Below are 21727 nucleotides of genomic sequence, written 5' to 3' on the forward strand. Positions count from 1 at the left end.
GCCTGGGAGACTCTTCAGGAGAATGTGCCCTCCTTGTTCTCCCTCGGGATGGCTGGTGGGTCTGGGCTGCTGACCTTCCATTTGGTGGCCCAGCATGTGCTTGGCCGACTGTGCCACTAGGGCTGGTACTGCAGATGCAGTTCGGTTAAATGTAACATATTTTCTCCATTTTGACCCATTTTCAATTTGTTCTGTGTTTTTAATGATTATTATTTTCTGCTGTCTCCAGGAGGTTGTTCTGTGTTTAATTTTGTTGGGAACTTTTTGTGCAATTTTCTTTATATGAAATTCATGATAGGTGAATCTATACAAACAGTAAATCAACTATTTTTTGGGGGGGTTATAGCAGGGGAGATTATGGGGAAAGGGTGAACTAATGATGATGGGCACAACAATGAAGGAACTCTTCTAAAATGGAATGTGGTGGCTTCACAACTCTTCTAAATGCATTTAAAACATTGAATTATATGATGCATGAATTATATGTAAGTAAAACTATTAAAAGATTCAATGAGATACTTACCTGGCAGGGGAGACACCATGGTCTGATCAGGAAGGTGGTTTTCCCAGGGCGAGGCTCACCCACTGCACTCCGGGTGTGCTGACTCCTGCGATTTCCCCAAATGAGGGAAACTCGACTGCATAGTTTGTGGTAGTGGGGACTGCGTTCGCGCTCTCCCCTGATTATTCTTGTTTCAAAAATAGACTTCGCTTATCATTGGTTGCAGTGCCCTTCTTACTTTATTCAAGTGCAATAGTGAGCTGCGTTGGGCTTTTTAAAATGTGTGTAGTCCGTCATTTTAAGGAGGCTGTTGCGGCAGTGCTTGTCTTCTGAGCTTAATAATGCTGCCCAAGAACGATAAGGCAGACAAGGACCCAGCAACAAAGGCAAAAAAAAAAAAAAGATTCAGTGATACTGAAGGAAGGATCCCGTTACACCAAAGGAGTTAGCAAACAAAGCAAAACAAGCTCCAGAAATTCAAGGATTACCCAAACACCAATAGACTTATTTCAATAACCTGATGCAGCCCTGGAAGCATTCACTAATTGTGCCAGAAATTTGGGAGATCGCTATCTAGCCAGCCACGTAGAAGAGACCCATATGTGTGACCTTCCCAAAGACAGGTGACCCAACAGAATATGACAGTTGTTGAACAGCATCATTAATATCACATGCAGCTAAAATTTGTTGACTGTAATTTAAAAATGGTCGCAGCAGTATGTTGACAGGGAGCTGGCAAAGTTTCAGTGCAAATTCAGAAGAGGACATGGTACAAGAGATATCATTGTTGACATCACATGGGTCTCAACTGAAGCAGAGAATATCAGGAAGATGTTTACTTGTGTTTTATTGACTCAAATGCAAAGGCATTCAACTGGGGATCATAGCAAACTATTGATAACATTGTGAGGATGGGAACTTCAGAACCTGTCCATAGACCAATTGGCAGTCATTCAAAAAGAATAAGTAGATACTGCATGGCTTATGATCAGGAAAGGTGTCTGCTGGGTTGTATCTTTTTGCCACACGTATTCAGTCTGTCCGCCGAGAGTGTACTTTGAGAATCTGGACTGCATGGAGAACACAGGTCCCGAGGGAGGTTCACCAGCAACTTTAGAGAGGCACATGGCACGACTTTGCTTGGCAAAAGCCACGGTACTGAAGTAGCTACCAGTCACCGCTGTCCTGCTGGTACACAGCAGTCAATTGGGGATGAGGATCAATAACACCCTCAAGAACACAGGAGGGAACTACACAAGGTGGCCATGCAATTGACTCTGAGAGAGAGTGTTGTTCTGTCTGTCTGAAGTCCAAGACAAGAGCACTAGAAATGAAAAAAACAAAACACTAGAGTCACTGGGGCAAGTAGAGTACTTCAAGCTAAGAGAGCGTAGGGCACAGCAGGAATCTACTCATAAGGAGACACTGTGGGTGTGTGTAGGTTGCTTCTGAGGAACAAACAGAGGCACCCCTCCCCCCACTTTGCTGTAGGAATGTCATTCCTCACCTTTACATCAGCTTTTGTTGACAAGACAGCCCCACCTCTGCATGCATATTGAATTTGAGATGACAAGTTTACAGCACAATAGATACGGGGTTTTCAAAAAGGCAAGATTGCCCTCTAGTGGAGCTCAGGGGAACTACCAAGCCAGCCGTTGCTGCAGTTGCTTCTGACTCAAGTCCCGGAGTGACCATGAGAGACTGAATGCCTTGTGGGGTTCCCAATGCAGTGCATCTACGGAGTCAAGCTCCGGCATCTTTGTTCTGTGGAGAGGAACGTAGTTGTTACACTCAGTCTTTATGTTGGCATTTGGGATTTGGCCCTGGTGCCACCAAGGTGTCCAATCAGAAAAAATTCCCACAAAACAGTAAAAAAAAAAAAAAGTTTTAAAAATTGAAAAGATAAAATTACCCAAGTTTAATAAAAACTAATAAAACATACAGCATCACAAACGAAGAAGGGCCAGCTAAAAGAAAGCCATAAAGAGAATCCCGTGCCCACCCCCTGCCCTTGTGGAAGCCAGAATAAGACAAAGAATTAATAATCTTTAGACAATAATCGTCACTCCATATGCTTAAGTAAAGCAAGGAGAACACAGAAACAAACTAGTGGAGGCCATGGAAAAACAAAGTAAGAAGCTCAACTTGAACGCATTAGAAACCCACTAGAAAAAATAACAGAACTATTAGAGACAAAGAATAAAGCATATGAACAGAAAAGGCAAGAAAAATATTCACCAATAGAGTCAAACAGATGGATGATAAAAATAAATGAATTTGACCATGAAAAACTGAATTTATTCTTAAGAGACTCAAGATAGAAGAACAAATAAAAGCAAGCAACCCCAAAAGAATATATAAAATTGCATTAAGAAATACATTAGAATTATTGTCATCTCAAATAACAAAGGCAATAATAAATGTATTGGAACAATTTTCCAAAAGAGACTAGGGGAGCATTTTCTAGATCAAGCCTGCAAATATGTGAACCGAGACGTCCTCTTGAGGTCTGAGGTGTGTCTGAACCAGGTGTGTGGTTCTCAGTCACTTTATATGCACATGGAAGCTGCACGGTGGATAAGGAAGAGTGGAGAAGTATGCACTGATATGAATTTGGTGTTTTTTTAAAATTATGCTGTTTATTTGAGATTGTACCAAGGATTGCCAGATGAAAAAACAAATCTTGGAAGAGGAAGAACAACCAACCTGATCTTCAGAAGAACAACCAACCTGATCTTCAGAAGCAAAAGTGCCAAGACTTCTCCAGATGCTTGGACAGGGTATCAGGGAGAGCAGGCTCCTGGTAAAGTAGAGAGCCGGTGAGAATAGGAAGCCCCTACGCCTGATAAGCGGGCCGAACGGCTCCAGTATTCCAATGGTGAGACTGACACAGGACCTGAGAGCAATGGCAAATGCCTAGTAGTGTCGCAGACATTGAGTTTATATTCTGCTTATAACCATTCCCTTTTCTTGACATGGTTTGGTTTGAAAGGCCAGGTTGGTTATTAAATGAAATTCGGCCGTGTACACAATGGAGGATGACCACCTGGTGAAAACCCACCCACTGTTGTCAGTTTATTTCCAACTCCTGTAAGGTTTCTGAGGCGGTAAATCTTTCCTGGACCAGGCAGCCTCACCTTCCTCCCCCTAAATGTCTGTCTGAACCACTGACCACACAGGTTATCATGCCAAAACCTCTCCCCCGGAACCACCAGAACCACATTATATAAGTTCCAAATTACATCACTGCGTAACTGCCAAGCCACAGAGAAGCATGGCCCAGCAAAGCTGACTGTCTGCAGCACAGCCTGGGTTACGTTTGCTTCACAGTCCAACTTCCTTGCTGCCAACTGTGAAGTGGTAGATTCTTAGTTTTATTGTAAAAGCGAAGTGTCTGTGGTAGTTAATAAGCTGCACTCATTTTATTGGGATAAGTTCTGGGTCGTTATTGGTAAGGTCCGGTGAGTCTGTTTTAATTCATATCAGCCCTGTGTATAACAACAAAGCACGACCTAGCCCTGCACTAGCCTCAGAGCCAACGCTAATATGAGCCCATTGCCACAGCCACTGTATCAGTCCATTTCACTGGGAGTCTTCCTCTTCTCCACGGACTCTGCTTTACCAAGTCTAATTTTCTCCTTCGGGAACTGGCCCCTCCTGATAAAGTGTCTTAGACAAATAAGACTAATTCTTGCTATCTTTCCTTCTAAAGACCTTCTGACGGCATTTCCTCAAAGGTAGATGTGTTGGTTCTTTTGATCGTCCATATCGTATTCGCTATGCCTTGCCAGCTCCATAATTCAAAAACATATACTCTCCTTCCGCCTCCATTGCCCCTTTCCAGCTTTAGCCTGCAAATGAGGTGACTGAACATACCATGATCGGGTCAGGTACACCGTAGTCCTCACAGCGGCGCCTTGTACACCAGATTTACGCGGTGCGATGTGTCATTCGGTTTCTTCATCGCTGTGAACTGAGCACTGACTGTGCCTCTAAGCAAAATGAAATCCTTGGAAAGTTCAATGTTGTCTCTAGTCTGCTTTTTTCCTATTGGATCTCTCCTGAAGCTTGTTGGTGTCTGTACACCGAGTTACCATTCATGCTCTAGACGGCAGCCTTTGAGCTTCATCAGGAAGTGCTTCGCGTGCTCTTGGCTTTCAGCAAGCGAGCTTGTGTCATTTACACGCCACTGGCTATTCGTGAGGCTTCCTTTACTCCCGAAGTCACATTCTTTGTGATACAATTCTTTACAAAGTATGCGTATAATGTATTTAAAAATTCACACAATACCATGTTTATTAGGCAAGTTATGTTTTTGTTTTCCAGAAATTGAACTAAAGATTCATTCCAAACTTAAAATGCTCTAACCCCCTGCTGCGCAGCCAAGTCCAGCTCATAGTGACCCTTGTGGGTTAAGTACAAGCACCCGCTTGGGTTTCAGAAACTGTAACTCTTCATGGGAGCAGACAGCGCCGTCAGTCTTCTGTGCAGATATGAACTGCTGACCTTGTAGTTAGCAACCTATAATAGACCTACTAGAGCAGCCTTGCATCTGAAATACTCACTCCCCAAACAGGGGAAAAATGACCCAAAATAATGACATTTATTGATAATGTTCTTTCATTATAGGCCATCGCGCATATATTTCAAAGCTGTGTTTGTATTATTGTTTCAAAATGTTTTATTCTCTCTGAACATGTGAGCAATACCTAAGGTCAGTCCTCTGATTTCTAGTTTTCTGGTAGTGTTTGCGCATTTGTACTTTGAGATAAGTGGAATTGTAACTTGCATCGGCGTATAGGAATTCGGCAGAAGGCAGGCTATGAACTCACTGGTAAGGTAGACTTGGGGAGAGGGGTGGGAGAAGCAGCAGGAAGTGTTAAGGAAATGCATACCTCTCCAATAAAAGCCCAACTCACTGCCACACAGTTGATTAAGGCTCAAGGGAACTCCTCTGGGTCATAGTAGAGCTGCCTCTTTGGGTTTATGCGATGTTAAATTCTAAGACTTTAGAAAAGGGAGCAGACAGTCTCATCTTTCTCCCCTAGATTTGCACCAGGGGTTCTCACTGTGGCCATGGTGTCGCTGGCAGCTCAGTGGATAGCCCACTATCCCAGCATGGCTCTTCGCACACCTCTTAGGGCATGCTCTTGCTATTGTTAGCGACCCTCAAGTCATTTCTGACCCTTAGTGAGCCCATGAACAACAGAACGGAACACTGCCAGCCCTGCGCCAGCCTTTTAACTGCTCCCTTTTGGAGCCCGTTGTTGGAGCCATGGCGTCAGTCTGTCTCCTTGAAGGCCTGCCTCTCCCACTGCCTCTCTACCCTACCAAACGCGGTATCCTTCTCCAGGAATTGGTCTCTCCTGACATGTCCGAAGGAGACAAGACGCAGTCTTGCCACCCTTACCTCCAGGGGGGCACTCTCGATGTACCTCTTCCAAGATAGTTTGAGTTATCCTTTTCACAGGCCATGGGACTTTCAATAGACAGCTCCAACACGACAATTCAAAGACATCAATATTTATTGGATCTTTATTCTGTGTACAACTTTCACATGCATATGCGGCAATTGAAAATGTCATGCCTTGGATAAGTCCCACGTTAGTCCTCAAAGTAACGCCCTTGCTTTCGGCACGCTACCGAGGTCTCCTACAGCACACCTACTTAATGCTGCACGGCTTTTCACCTCTTGGTTGCTCCCTCCAGGAGTGTTGACTGCGCATCCGAGTAAGACAAAAATCTTCCGCAACTTCAATTTCTGTTCTCTCTTGACCATGATGTTGCTTATTGGCCCAACTGTGAGGATTTGGTCTTTACATTGATTTACAATCCATACTGAAGACTGCACTCCTCAGATCTTCATCAGCAGGTGCCTCAAGTCCTCCTCACTGAGAGGAAGCAAGGTTGTCATGCTCTTAAGATATGCTAACATGACAAGTAGGGGGAGTCTTTTGTTGCTCAGCATGCAGGGTCACTTAACAAAATGCACTGCCGCACGCTATTCACAATCACAAGGGATCAAGTAAAGGTCAAGGCCAGTCCTAAAAAAAAGTTTTAAATGGCCAATAATGGCTGATTAACTTCTGAATTTAATAAAGGCAAATGTTTTTTCTTCCTTCCTTCCTTCCTTCCTTCCTTCCTTCCTTCCTTCCTTCCTTCCTTCCTTCCTTCCTTTCTTTCTTTCTTTCTTTCTTTCTTTCTTTCTTTCTTTCTTTCTTTCTTTCTTTCTTTTTTCTTTTTTGTCATGGAGCTGCCAGGGAGTGAAAGGCAAATGTTTTTTCATTGTGCTTCAAAGATACTGCATTTTTTATGAAGGTTTGTGGCAACCTTGTCCAATCAAGTTAATTGGTACTATTTTATCGAACAGCGAGTGTTCACTGTAATTCTCATAGTTTCTGTTTTTCATCATCTTATTTCACACGGAAGGGACTCAGTATAGTGTACACGTGACTTTCCTAGACCAGGGGTGGGGGTGCGGGGGGAATCACATGGCCCACTTTATTGTGATAGGCAGTTATTATGGTGATCTGGAACCTAGTCTGCAGTTTCTCTGAGGCTCTCTCTCTTTTTTTTAAAAATCATCTTATTTGGGGCTCCTACAATTCTTATCACTCTCCATACATCCATACATCCATTGTGTCAAGCACATCTGTACATTTGTTGTCATCATCATTCTCAAAACAGTTGCCTTCTACCTGAGCCCTTAACACTGTCTGCTTTCTTGTCTGCTGTGTAACAGGATTGTAACAATAGCCTTTACTCTGGGTTGACATGGATGTAAATGATGAGTGAAATTAACCAAGAACAGCAACTCATAATTCAACACAATGACCAATAAAACAAAACAAAACAAGAAAATTTAGTCAAATTGATTTAGTCAAATTGATATGGTTTTACATAAAATCAGTCAATTAGTATTGAAGGCTTTCAGAGGCCAAATACATTTTATAGTGTCCAGGCGCTCTTCAGAAGAGTAACCCAATAAATACTGTAATATAAACCAATTAAATAAATGCCATGTTTTCTCAATTATATGTCAAGTAGAGGATTTATCTCTTGAATTCAGAAGGAAAAAGAAATCTCCCTCTTTTACCCCTAGCCCAGAATGTTCAATTGAGGCATCAAGAAATATGGAAATGCAAAGGTAGACCTAAAACCAGCCTATTGGAGTTGTTTCTCTAAAAGTGAAATGTGATATGTTTTGTTATCAAAAATGTCAGGAAATTGCATTAAACTAGCAATCCTGGTTTTATGGAAAAGAAACTAAAGATGGATTTAAAATTCACTGCCCTGCTAATATATTATTGATGCTAATGTAGTATGAATATTATAGTTGTTTTAATAGTTTCTTATACTCATACATTAAAAAAACAACTAATATTAAATTAATGGCCTCTGAACATTGACAGGGACAGAGAGAAGCTTCCCAACAGATAGCTAGGACTGTCTGAGAATCAGGTCAGCTGATATTTTCCTCACCTGCCTGCCCTACAAAAACCCATGTGGTAAAGGCAAGACTAGGCCAGTACCCATTGCTCCTGAGCCTGGAAGATCACTAGAAAGAGCTCAAGGGAATTTGCTTCAATGCCTTTCTGGGGACTACCCACTTACTACATCACAAGCACATCCATCAGGAGTGCTTCAACTTCCTGCCTTCTCGCAATTGGGATTCATCAACAACCATATTACAGCCACCCTGGGCTAGTTATAGATCTAGTACATACATAACTAGATACATCAATTAATCAATTAATTTCATTTCATCTGTAAATGAATTAAACTAAACATGAGACCCTGTGCTTAAAACAACCAATAAGAACAGACAAACAAAGCATAGCTTGGATTTTAAAAAGAAGAAACAACAGAAATGAGTTTACATCTTAAAAGAAACAACAGAAAATAGTTTCCATCTTAAGAAAATAAAAATGCATGAGAAAAGGAATTAAGTACATTAGGTACATTAGGAAGATGGAATTAGTAAAGTCAAGGCTGAAAGTAGCATCGCAACAAACAGAGACGCAGGCAGAGAAGTACAAAAGACATAAAGCTAGTTATTTCAAAAAGCGTATACAAATGATAAGCAGCTTGCAATTTTAATTAAAGAGAAAAGGAAGGAACTAAATTGTTCCTGCTTAAAACCAAGGAGAGACATAATTGTTGATGCAGCTACCAGGGCGCGGGATAAGAATACGTCATGCAACTGTGGTGCAAGTAAAAACGACCAAATGTGGACAAAGGACCATTGTCAAGTTAAGAACAAACTTCTTTAATATTAGAAATTTCCCCAAGCTTAACTAGTTTTAGAGTTTTTTCTTACTTAAATTCATTTTTTAAAGGTAATATATTGTAGAAGTGAGAGACTAAAATGAAAGAACAAAATGGACAAAAGGAAGAAACAGGAGGATTATTTTTGGTGAAATATGCAAAAATACTAAACAGAATGCTAACAAACTAATTCCACAAAAAAATGCAAGTATAAATATTACCAAATAAGATTTATTCGAGGAACAGAATGAGTTTTCATGCCTTCTGAAAATGTACAAACATTTTATCAATAGATATTTTAAACCATTCAATGTAATTCTGCAGCCCTTGCTAACTTTAAAATGAATTTCTAATATATAAACATATATACACATAACTATACCTGGAAACAATGTGAACACATGTACTACACATACATGTAGTTATGTTCATAGTCTGTATATTTATGTGCTTTTTATATCTGTATGTATAAAGAGAAAGATTTAATTTAGCTCCCTTATCATTTATCCTTGAATTTCAGGGATGGATAAAACATACGGTGCTCTGGTGGAGCTCTTTGCTAAGCTATCTGTAAGGTTGGTGGTTCAAACCCAGCAATCACTCAGCTGGAGAAATCTGTGGGGTTCCCATATAGCCGCTTCTGGATCATGCCATGTGCCTCCAAGATGCAGAATTCAATGTCCCGGTGCTCTATGGGACTCAGCCTGGGTTCCCAGGAGAGGACCAGATGCCCCAAGTCATTTCTGCCCACCTGCTGCATGCCACTAAAGATCCCCCCCCCCCACCCCAATGGTCCTAAGCGCATCCTCAGACTTCAGCGCTGCCTCTCCCACCAGTAAGCTTCATCCCTCTGACAGGGCCACCGCCCTCTCCCGAGGACCTCATCCCCTTGCCAATGACAAATCACCACTCAGCTGACAGCATTTGCCCTCCCCACCGTCCATTTTCTCCCAGCCGTCATGAGGTGCCCTATAGCGCTATGCTTACACCTGGAGCAGATGATGAGCCGGCTCGTTCCCAGGCTGTCCGGTCCGGGGCAGAGACTGGAGGGCCGCAGGCTCCAGCGTGTGCCGGTTCTGCTGCTTGTTCCTAAGGCAGGGGCTCAGACCGCGTTTGTCCTTTTGTGCTTGACCGACTTCACTCAGCATGTCTTCCAGATCCCTCCACGAGTTGAGACATTTCAAGGTTTCATCCCTGTTTTATTAGAGATCTGTAGGATTCCATTTTGTGTATGTACCAGAGTTGGTTGTTTTTCAATCCACTCTCCTATTGATGGGAACTTAGGCTGTTTCAAGCTTCTTGGGTACTATTTTTGGGTACTATTTTCTGACAAAATTCTGGGATATTTTGCTCAGGTTAACTAAAAGCTCAAAATAAATTTCCACAAAGTGTCAAATATAGGTTACCTATGCATTTTTAATCCCTTAAAAGATATAATTTTATGTAAATTTTTTGAAACAAAATTCCATACAATTAGTCTAAATTTCTTGATATCCTGAAAATATAAATGCTTTATTTTGTGTAACCGGCTCTAAGTATTGACTTTGCTTCTTTTCCTTAATGAATTATTGAGTAAAAGTATTCATTGTTCAAAAATCACTACATAGGGAAAGATAGGAACAATTTCATATCATCAAAAATTTTACAAAAGTTTAAAATTAATTTCTTTACAAAAGATGTCCGTTTGAAGTGATATTTTTAGGCGATCACACCAATAATTGTTAGCGATGCTTCAGGTACAATGAAGTGCTTTTTTACTTGATTATTTATATGTGTAACCCGGAGGCAATGAATTTCTCTGTTGTAGTCAATGGATTTTTCAGGACAACTTAATTTTATTCAAGTGACAGGAATTTTCACAGACACGTCCACGTGGAGCGTTACCACTATCGCAATTCTGACTCAGAGAGCCGGAGGACAGAGTCGAACTACCGCAGTTCTCACATTGCACTTTGCAATCACCCATAATTATCATAGCGATGTTCTTTCGCGCTCATAAAAATAAGACAAAATCATCGACTAGCTGTAGTGCCTTGAAAGGCTGAGTCTGTATTGTCCTTAAGAAAACGACTTTAAATATCTCTTGTATAGGATTTGTAAGGTTCCTGAAACTTCCCAAAGGGAAAGAAGACACACAATACAGTAGTCAGTGGCTCTTTGTCATCTGGGTTCTCAGATTCACTTGTCTTAATTCAAAGATTAAAGACAGAAAAATTGGACCAAATGGTGGAGGAAACCTCTGTGGAAAACATGCTTCTGCAGTGATTGTTTTTGAGATTAATGGATTCATGCACTTGTAACTACACCCCACGACTTCAGTGGCACTTAATAACTGATTAGTCAAAAGTGCAGATGAATTGTGGCAGTGCGTGCTGGGAGGCATGTTAACGCTTTCATATGATGAGAGTAACTTATAGAAGAAATTAGACTAAACAGAATCTGCCCTGCTTTAGGGAACCAGCAGGCTGTCTAGAGGAAAATGACCCATTTTAACTTTTAAGGGGGTAATCTGTGCTTTTATGGAGAGCTGCAAAGATTATTTCATGTTTTCAGCTTAGAAAGCTTGAGTGGGAACCTTTTTAAAAATAGGAACATGCCTCTGGTTTATAAACATAAATTAAAATGTTGAGTTGTAAATATCTATATTGTAATTATATTACTAAAATATTTATTCCTATATCTATTGAAAACACTGACCAATTTCCTAAAGTTTCCCATATCCCTAATAAAATTATAGATCTTCCCTCCTTTGACTTAAATATACATCATTCAGCTTACAGGAAAACAAAACAAGACCAAAAAAACCATATCTCCTCTTTTTCTACATTTTCCTCTAGCTACTCCCCTTTCTTGTCAAATTCAATTTTCTTGAAATAAATATAAACATTAATCTCAATTTATTTTCATCTGCCTCTCCTTCCTAAGGCTCTGAAAAGTGACTGTCCATCTTCTCATTCCACTGGCACGCATCCAGGGAAGGTCACAAATGATTTCTTGCCAACCTTTCATCTCACTGTCCAGCACTGTTTCACCTGTTTTCTGGTCACCAGGTTTACTGTTTTCCAACCCCTACATGTCTGTGTTCAATGTATTTTCTTCCATTGGTTTGTTCTCTATCTTTCTTATCATACATTCCCCGAGTCTTTTAACATTCTTTCTGCCAGTTCATGATACTGCCCAGAGTCCATTGTATTTCTTCCCTTCTTGTTCTTCACATTTTCCTTAATGGGATGTTCCCTCACAGTATATACTGATCACTTCCAGTTCTTATCTGTGCCCCAGACTTCTCATTCCAGCTTTAAACCATGCAGTGTCTAACTCTGAGAGCTACAAGGTCTTGCACTGAGCATGAACCAACTATAACTCACCAACTCTCCTACTTTAATCTCACTCTACCATGGTCAAGCACAGCTAGCTCAGTTTTCGTCCCATCATTTAGCTAATGATATTTCTACCTAGGCAACTAGTCATGCCTCAAATAGTTTCCCAAGCCCCACTTTTTCCTCGATCCTATATCTAATCAGTCACTTGGTTTAATTACTTTGGTCTTTTCTCCGTTCCGACTCCCACTACCATGACCTTATTTCAAAGTACCTATTGTTCATCTGAAATGCCCTAATGGTCTGTTGGTTTGTTTGTTCACTGAGTTCCTTGACACTGCTCTGCTCTTTTTCTTTTCTATTCCAGGTAGAAGGCAGGATGATCTTTCTAAAGTTTATGTTTGCCAACAATATGTAATAGAGTTTATTTTCTAGTATCTAGTATTTGAAACTTCTCCTCAAAGTTTACATGGCAAAGTCATGATTTATCATCAAGGCCTCAATGATCCTACAAGAATTCATAGAGTCACTCTACCCACCCCCCCAAAAAAATTAGTTGGCATTCCACCAATTCAGGAAGTAGCATATGGACAAGAATCAATGACACCGAAGGAAGAAGTTCAAGCTGCACTGAGAGCATTAGCCAAAAGCAAGGCTCCAGGAATTAATGAAATACCAATTGAAATGTTTCAACAAGCTGATGAAACACTGGAAGTACTTACCTGCCTGTGCCAGGAAACTTGAAAGACAGCTACTCGGCCAAGTGGTTGGAAAAGATCCATATTGTACCCATTCCAAAACAGGTGACAATAGAATGGTCAAATTATAGAGTGGGATGCTTGATACCAGATGCAAGTAAAAATTGGCTTGGGATCATCCGACAATGGTGGCAACAGTACATTCACGGGGGGCTGCTAGGGGTTCAGGCTAGATTCTGAAGTGATGTGGAACAAGGGATACTATTGCTGATGCCAGATGGATCTTAGCTCAAAGCAGAGACTACCATAAAAATGTTTACCTGTGTTTTATTGACCATGGCAAGGCAGTCCACTGTGTAAGCCATAACACACTATGGATAGCCTTGAGAAGAATCAGAATTCAAGTGCACTTCATTACGCTCATGTGGAACGTGAACAAGGATTGAGGCAGCTGTGGGAATAGAACAAGGGAATGCGGCATGGTTTAAAATCAGGGCAGGTATGAAACCGGGTTGTTTCATCTCACTGTACTTAATCAATCTGTGTGCTGAGCACTTAGAGACTCTGGATTATATGATGAAGAACGCAGCAGCAGGATTAGCGACAACTTGCTTGCTGAAGTGCGGAGGACTCGAAACACTTGCTTCGCAGATCAAGGATTTCAACCTTTAGTATGGATCACAACTCAACGTAAAGGAGACCAAAACCCTCACTACTAGACAAATAAGTACCAGCATGATAAATGGAGGAAAAAATGAAGTTGTCAAGGATTTTGTCTAGCTGTGATTCACAGTCAGTGCTCATGGATCAGTAGTCAAGAGATTAAAAGATTGCCTTTGGCTAAATCTACTGACCAAGACCTCTTTAGAGTACTGAATAGCAAGAAAGTTACTCTGGGGACTAAGGTGCTCACTATTCAAGCCATGGTATGTTCAGTGGTCTCATCTGCATGTGAAAGCTGGGCATTGAATAAGGAAGACAGAAAAAGAATCAGTGGTTTGGAATTGTCGAGCTGGCAAAGAATATTGAAAACAGCGGGACGACTACAAGGACACACGGAACTGTCTTGGGCAAGGATGGCCAAATGTGGTCTTACATACTGTGGGCATGTTGTCAGGAGAGACCATTTCCTAGAGGAGGACAACATGCTTGGCAAAGGGGAGGGCAGAAGAAAAGAGGAAGGTGACCCGCAAGGCGATGGAGTCACATGGTGGCTGCAACCATGGGCTTACGTACTCGGACAATTGTGAGGGCGGCGTAAGACCAGACCGTGCTTCCCACTTTTTCTTCCAGCAGAGGGGTATTTTTCTAGGTTCTATCAAGACCCTGAGAATGCCATGCCACACTCTTTATTTGACAACTCTCTTCATAATTCAAGATTTACCAGGTATCATCTTGATAAGAAATCTTTAAAATTCTTTCCTGACAAAATAAATTATCTATCATTGGTTCGTATCTCTGTAAGATCATTTATCCCATCATATTGTGCTCTTTCAAACTTTTTTTTTGTAACATGATGTGTAAGTTACTGATAAACCTTAGAACTATGCTTAGAAATAATGGATATAAAAATTTGAACACATTTTTCCAAGAAATCAAACCTAAGAAAAATATACATATTCAGTCATAGATGGCTAAATTATGAATGCCTTAATATTACTAAGACACATTAGTCTTGGCAAAAGTGTATAGTTTATATGTGTCACTATACAAAGTATATAAGATAAAGATATACATTTGACTATAACATTATATGATCTGTGTAAATTAAATACTGTTTTAGCCTGTTTTCAATTCTTAAAAAAATCATTTTAGAGATTTCTGAAGCATAAATTCTTAAAACTGTGTGGTCCCAGCAAGTAATTCAGCCAATAGAATGTTCAGTAAACAATCATCACCAGATTAGATTCTCAGAAGCTGGCGACCCGAGTTTCACACAGATCAAGGAATAGCCTGTGGAAAGGATTGCTAAGGTCATGTTGGCTCCTCAATAAGCCTATCAGCACAACAGGCTCACAAGAAAATAAACTAGAGATACGTGAAGAAATGTAAGTGGGAAAGACAAGTCTATTAACTATTTAGTACCCAAGGAGAGTCTTCATTGTTACATTAACATTGAATTCTCTTTTCTTGCTACATTTTCTTCTGCTGAATTTTGTTTTTATGATGTAATAAATTATAAATATGTGTCTGTGATTAACATTTTATATATTGTATAAGAAAAAATTAGATAATTGCAATTGAAACCTTTTTTAGGCTGCTCTTACTAACAGCCAATTGAGCTCTATTATTGTCTGTTTATATATGAAAATACTAGTCACTAAAGAAGCAAGTATTTCAAAGATATTAAAGACCTTTTCAAATACTATGATAGCGGTGCTAGTATCCTACATATCACAACTTAAAATTTTAAAAAGTTAAAATAAAAACATAAATTCCCATACAGTTAATAGGATGGATTTAAAATGAAATTTCTTTAAACCTTAGACAAAACCAATAGTTGTTCTGTAAATTATACTGATAAACTTAGAACTCTCTAGGGGGCTGTGAAAGATTCTAATGCTGGGACTGGGGGAGACTGAGAATGTTGTGAAACTAGAAATCTAATTAGAGTTACCTAGCAATCAATTTATATATATATATAAAATTTGTGAGATTTTGTTCTTTACTGTCATTTCTTCGTGCAGATATTTCTTCACTACTCTTATAGTCTTATAGGACTTTTATTATTGTTTTTATTCAGCAAAATAATATTTTCTAATTAACAGTGTGGTTTAAATATCTAGAATAATTGTGTATACCCATATCTTACTATTCTGATGTTTAAATAAATATTATAGTTTCTTTTCAGACTTTTACAGAAATTTTTTTGTTACACTGAAGCATTTGATGACCCGAACAAATGTTTGATTGACTAGTTTTACCTGTTTGTAGGAAAAGTTAATTCTATTATGAATTTTTTAGATAAAGGTAAGAAAACAGCATGCAGTCAGTAGGAGTCTAAATAAGATCCCAATGATTGACTAGTAGTTCTGGTTTAATGTGAATAATAAATTTATTGACTATATGCCTAGTGTGTTAGGTGCTAACTCATTCGATGGTCCAACAACCCTCTAACATTAGTACTATTGTTTTTCACATTTTACTAACAAGGAAATTGAAAAACACAGATTAATTAACCTTTCCTGAATGTAAAGTTAGGGGTATATAGTGTGTGTTTACACACAGAGGATGATTGAACCAGTTACTAATGAAACACTAGTACAGACGCCCTCAAACTACAGCCCGCAGGCCACATGCGACCTGCCGAGGGCATTTATCCGGCCCGCTGGGTTTTTGCCCCATTTGTTTTTTTTTACTTCAAAATAAGATATGTGCAGTGTGCATAGGAATTTGCTCATAGTTTGTTTGTTTAAACTGTAGTCCGGCCCTCCAGGTCCGGGTGCCAGTGAACTGGCCCCTGTTTAAAAAGCTTGAGGAGCCTGCCCTAGGACGTGAAAGCACAGCCTATTTGCCTTCTTTTCTCTCTTTTCTCTCTTCCTCCTTTCTAATTTTTACCTTTTGTCTTTCATTCCATCCTTTCCATCCTCTATTTATTTAGAAAGGAAACCATATTTTTAAATTGTTCTTTTTTATTAAGGAAACTTGGGGTATAGCATACCAGGAGTCAACCACAGCCAGGGACTAAATTCAGCGTGCGGCATAAAGTTTTATTGGGACATATTGTTAGGTGTTACTGAGTAGAGTCCAACTTATTGCAATTCCATAGGACAGTGTGGACGGTGCTGTAAGCTTCCCTAGGCTGTAATAGTTACAAGGGGAAATCATCAGTCTTTTCTTCTGTGGAGCCTGAGCCACTGGTGGGTTAAGATCACCAACCTTTGCTTAGCTGCGGAGTCCTTGCCTATGGCCTCACAAGGGTCCTGCAGGGACGCAGTGAACGTACCTTTTACCCATTACTTTATGGGTATTGTTTTGGACAGTTTCAATACAACAGTGGTAGAGTCGAGTAACAATGACATAGCTTGTATGGGGTACAATGCCTGGAATACTTACTGGGTATATTTTAACAGAAAGGATTTTTTATTCTCTACAGTATTTTGGAAGCTATTACTTCTTCAGGGTACATGCAAGGTGCCAAAGATATCCTTCCAATATTCATCCATATAAACATTGTTGCTGGTTTTAGGGGCCGTCAACTCAGTTCTAACTCACAGTGCTACTGTGCACAACAGAAGACACTGTGTACAATCCTACACCATCTTCACTCTCTTTGCCACTTTACAACCCAGGTGTCAACCCATCTGATGAAGGTCTCTTTTTCGCCGACCCTCGAGCAAGCATTCTATCTTTCTCCAAAGAGTGATCCTTCCTGGTACCATGTCCAACGTATGTGAGGTGAAGTCTTGGCATTGCAACTTCTAAGGAGCGTTCTAGCGGTGCTTCTTCCAAAACAAGTGTTCATTGTGCCATCGGTCCATTCAATATCTTGCCAGGACCACAATCCAAATAGAAGTTTCCTAGTTCATTGTCCAAATTTTACATGCAAATGGTTGGTAGAAAATACCTCGGTTTCAGTCAGGCACACATTAGTGTTCAGATTGATACCTCTGCCTTAACACTTTAAAGATATTTTGCAGTTTATTGGCCCAATGCAGTAGGTTGCTCAACTTCTTCACGGCCATATTTATAGCTATTGATTGTGTGTCCCTGTAAAAACAAAATCTTTGGGAACGTCAATCTCGTCTTAATGATGTTTATGATGTTGTGTATTGGCCCAGTGGTGGGAGTTTTAGTTTCTTTATGCTGAGTTATCATCAAAGCAGAAGACTTCCACCATTAAACTTCCTTAAAAAATCCTTTAAATCATTTCAGCTTTTTACAAACAAAGTTGTATAGTCTGTGTATTCCAAATCGTTAGTGAGTCTTCCCCCAATCCTGATTCTTCTTCATAGAATGCAGTTTCTCAGAAGCCTACAGATTGAATAAGGATACAACCCTGGCACATCCCTTTCCTGATTTCAATCCAGCGGGCCTCTCTTTGTTTGTTTGTACCGGTTTCACGTGAGCACAATAAAGGCTTCTGGAATTCCATTCTTCACAATGTTATCCGTTTCTTGCTACGATCCATACAGCAGAATGCCTCTGCATAGTCAAGAAGACATAAGTAACATTGTTCGGGGGTTTTCTGCTTTCTTTCAAAATGCTTTGGCTTGAGCAGTGCTTTCCTTTGTTCCACATCCTAACCGGAATCAAGCTGGACTAGAAAGAAACATTAATGCCTTTGATTGATCCATTTTATTAGCATATTGAAAATTGACAAGTATGATTTAGGATTTAAAATCTGGGATGAAGGTAAACATTTTTCCAGTTTTAGTAAATCAAATTAGTAGACAGACTATAATAACATAAATACAGTTCTTTAGTTTTAAATATATAAATTACAAATAATTGGAAAAAGTAAATGCATTTAAAAAAACCTGAGAATATGTCAACTATGCGACTTAATGTTATTATGAACTCATCTGTTTCACAGGTCATTCATCTGGCTTCACTCTTTAAGCTTAAGATTGTGCATCCAGTCTTTCTCCTGGAGCTCTCTTTCATGTGACAGCTGGAAATGTACACGGTCCCTGTACTGTTCTGTCACATAGGTTAAGAAATAGCCATTTCCTTTGCTTACCTCCTAATATTGGAGATTCCTCAGCAAATGAGTTCAATAAGTTCAATGGAAAATATGCATTTTCATGTTATAAAATTATTAGCGAGTTATATTTTATTAAGTTTTCTATTCAATAATTTAAAAGTCATGTAATTCATAATGTGCTACTTCTGGTTGTTTTTCTTTTTTCCTAGATTTGGATGACCCAGTAGTAACTGTTCATCAAAGTATAGGTGAAGCTAAGGAACAGTTTTACTACGAGAGAACAGTGTTTCTCAGATGTGTTGCCAACTCCAATCCACCTGTTCGGTACAGCTGGAGACGTGGCCAGGAGGTGTTACTACAAGGATCTGATAAAGGAGTTGAGATTTATGAACCCTTCTTTACACAGGTAGGAGATAAGTTCCAGTATTTCACTTCACTCCACCGGGCTACTTTCCTAATTTGAGCAGTATACAATCCTAATTGTAAAGATAAGTTCTTGAAATATTACTCTAAAAACAATAATATGTGCTCACCTGAAAGATAAGGGGACTCAAATAGTAAGTGCATTTTGTAGTCCTTCAGTACTTAAGTTCGTAAAACTTAAAATTGTAACTCTAGAAAAATACTCTTTAATTTATTATGTTCTTTATTTGTAATTAGTAATGTCCATAATAAATTATATGATTATACATTTTACTGATTGAATTATTTTATAGACTATATTTCTTAAATGCAAAGGTTTTTATTTTCTTTGTTGCAATGGTAAATAATTTCCAAAGAAAGATGGAATCTATTTGAGGATTATTCTTATTTTTGTTTTACTAAAAATCTATAATTAATTTCCATTATTTTCTTTGAATTAGTATAGTAGAGTCTTAATTGTGTAAAACAGAAATATCTAATCAGCTATTTTAAATGTTATTTAATAAAAAGAAAATCAAATTAATGGTCCATAATTGTCAATGAAAATTTAAAGTCTTCTGTAATGTATTAATAATAGAAAATTAAAATAAAAATATATTAAGGAAGATATGGATGTTTTCAGTAATACATAAATGATATGTATTCTCTTAATAACTAGAAAACTAACAAAGTCAAATTAATAACACTAAGAACAAACTTTTAAAATATGAAAATTGGTTTTGTACAACCACTCAAAATATAAGTGAACTATTATTATGAAAAAGATTCAATGACTATATCAGTAATATTTAAATACAAATATGATTCCTATTCTTAACATAAGTACAAGCCTTACACCTTAACCCTCTAATAAATGTATCCTTTATCATACAATTCCTAGCATTCCATTTTTCCCTATAGTATTTTATATAGATAATTACTTCAAGTATCAAAGGCCTTAATTATTGTATATGAGCATAATGCCAGTGTTCCAACATTGGTTGTTCAATAATGAAGTTATTATATGAAAAATATCTTCACTCATTACATTTATTATTTGTTTATTTCTATTTTAAGCTACGCTGTAAAGCACCGTTAATTTTTTTGTCATACACAGAGGCCCTATGTACAATAGAATGAAATATTGTCTATCCCTGCATTATCCTCACCATCATTATGCTGGAGTCCATTTTGCAATCTTTGTCTCAATTCATCTCATTAAGAATATTCTTCTTTTTCCCTTACTCTACACTTTTGGTCCCTCCTGATAAAGCAAGTAAGATGAAATCTTGCCATCCTTGTTTAGAAAAAGAATTCTGACTGTACTTCTGGGCACTTTTCTTTATTCTTCTGGATATCCATGGTATAAACCATATTATCATTAACACTACGACCAAAGCAATTAATTTTTCATTAGTCTTCTTTATTCATTGCCGAGCTTTCATATTCATAAGGAACAATTAAAATACCATGGCTGGGGGCAATTCTCAAAGATATCAAAAGTGATATCTTCATTTTAAAAGACTTTAAAGAGGTCTTTTACATCAAATCTTTCCAATGCAATATGTCCTTTGATTTCTTGACTGTTGTTTCCATGAGTGCTGACTGTGAATCTATGTAAAATCAAACTTAACAACTTCAATCTTTATTTTTCTTATCATATAACTTATTGGTCTACTTGTAAGGATTTTTTTATGTTGAAGTCTAATCTAAACTGATGGCTCTATTTTATCTTTCTCAATAATACTTCAAGTCATCACTTTCAAAAGCAAGTTTACATCATCTGCAGGTTGTTAATTAGTCTTTCTCTGTTCTTAATGTCAGACTTTTCTATATATGATGAACTATCTCTGAGTATCTGCCCAGCATACAGATTGAAATTGTATGGTGAAAGGATAGCATCTTGACATATTTAAAACCATTCAGGATCCATTAGCTCTGTTAAACTAACTGCCTCTTCCTATAGTCTAGAGTTCTTATTATTATCAAAGCCATCCATAATTGGTTACAATCCGCACAATGGAATGCCTTTGCAGAGTCGATGAAAGAAAAGGAAACCTCTTGCTTACGATATTCTTCCATATTTTCTGCATTCTGTTAGGTCATCTTTCTTTGGATTGGGCACAAATAGGGACCTCTTACAGTTGGTTGATAGGTAGCTGTCTTTGAATTTTCTTGGCGTAGACACATTAGTGCTTCTAACACTTCTGTTTCATCAATAAAATAAGTGAAGATAATAAAAGTTAACAGTACTTACATTGACATGAACCTCTACAACTGCAAGCTGAATTCAAGAAAGCACCGGCATGATGGTTAGCATAACTGATGTCATGGATTTTGACTCAAAGCAGAGAATCCAGAATGATGTTTGCTTCTATTTTATTGACTCTGGAAAGGCATTCGATGGCATGGATCATAACAACCTATGAGTAGCATTGAGAAGAAAGGCATTTGTAGAACTCTTCACTGTGCTCGTGAAAAACCTGAACATTGAAAAAGAGGCAGTCCTTTGAACATAACAAGTACATATTGCGTGGTTTAAAATGCAAAGGTATGCATCAGAGTTGTAGCCATTCACCCTACTTATTCAGTATGCTGCTGAAGCAAATAGTCTAAGAAACTGGACTATATAGATAGGAGTCATCAAGATTGGAGAAAGGATATTAATACCCAATGATACACAGATGACACAATTTTGCTTGTTTGAAACAAGGAGGTCTTGAAGCACTTTCTGAGGAAGATCAAGGACTTCAGCCTTCAGTATAGAACAGAACTCAATGTAAAGAAAACCCAAATCTCACAACTGGGCCAATATTAAATGTAGAAAATGTTTAAATTGTCAAGGATTGTATGTGGTGTGAACCCACAATCAACATTCATGAAAACAGCA

At 38.7% G+C, this 21727-nt stretch overlaps 1 protein-coding gene and 1 non-coding gene across 2 annotated transcripts in view; both read left to right on the forward strand.

Moving 5' to 3' along the window:
- Nucleotides 1-21727, forward strand: part of MDGA2 (MAM domain containing glycosylphosphatidylinositol anchor 2) — a 1044700-nt gene that overhangs the window by 630909 nt on the left and 392064 nt on the right. Inside the window, exon 4 of the mRNA XM_075531139.1 lies at nt 18645-18841. Coding sequence (XP_075387254.1) covers nt 18645-18841 — 197 coding nt within the window. The remainder of the gene's footprint in view (nt 1-18644; nt 18842-21727) is intronic.
- On the forward strand, nt 516-683 carry LOC142427207 (U1 spliceosomal RNA). Its single transcript, XR_012780018.1, has one exon. It is a non-coding gene; the product is annotated as a U1 spliceosomal RNA (small nuclear RNA).

The sequence above is a fragment of the Tenrec ecaudatus genome, chromosome 14, assembly GCF_050624435.1.
Source record: "Tenrec ecaudatus isolate mTenEca1 chromosome 14, mTenEca1.hap1, whole genome shotgun sequence".
NCBI lineage: Eukaryota > Metazoa > Chordata > Mammalia > Afrosoricida > Tenrecidae > Tenrec > Tenrec ecaudatus.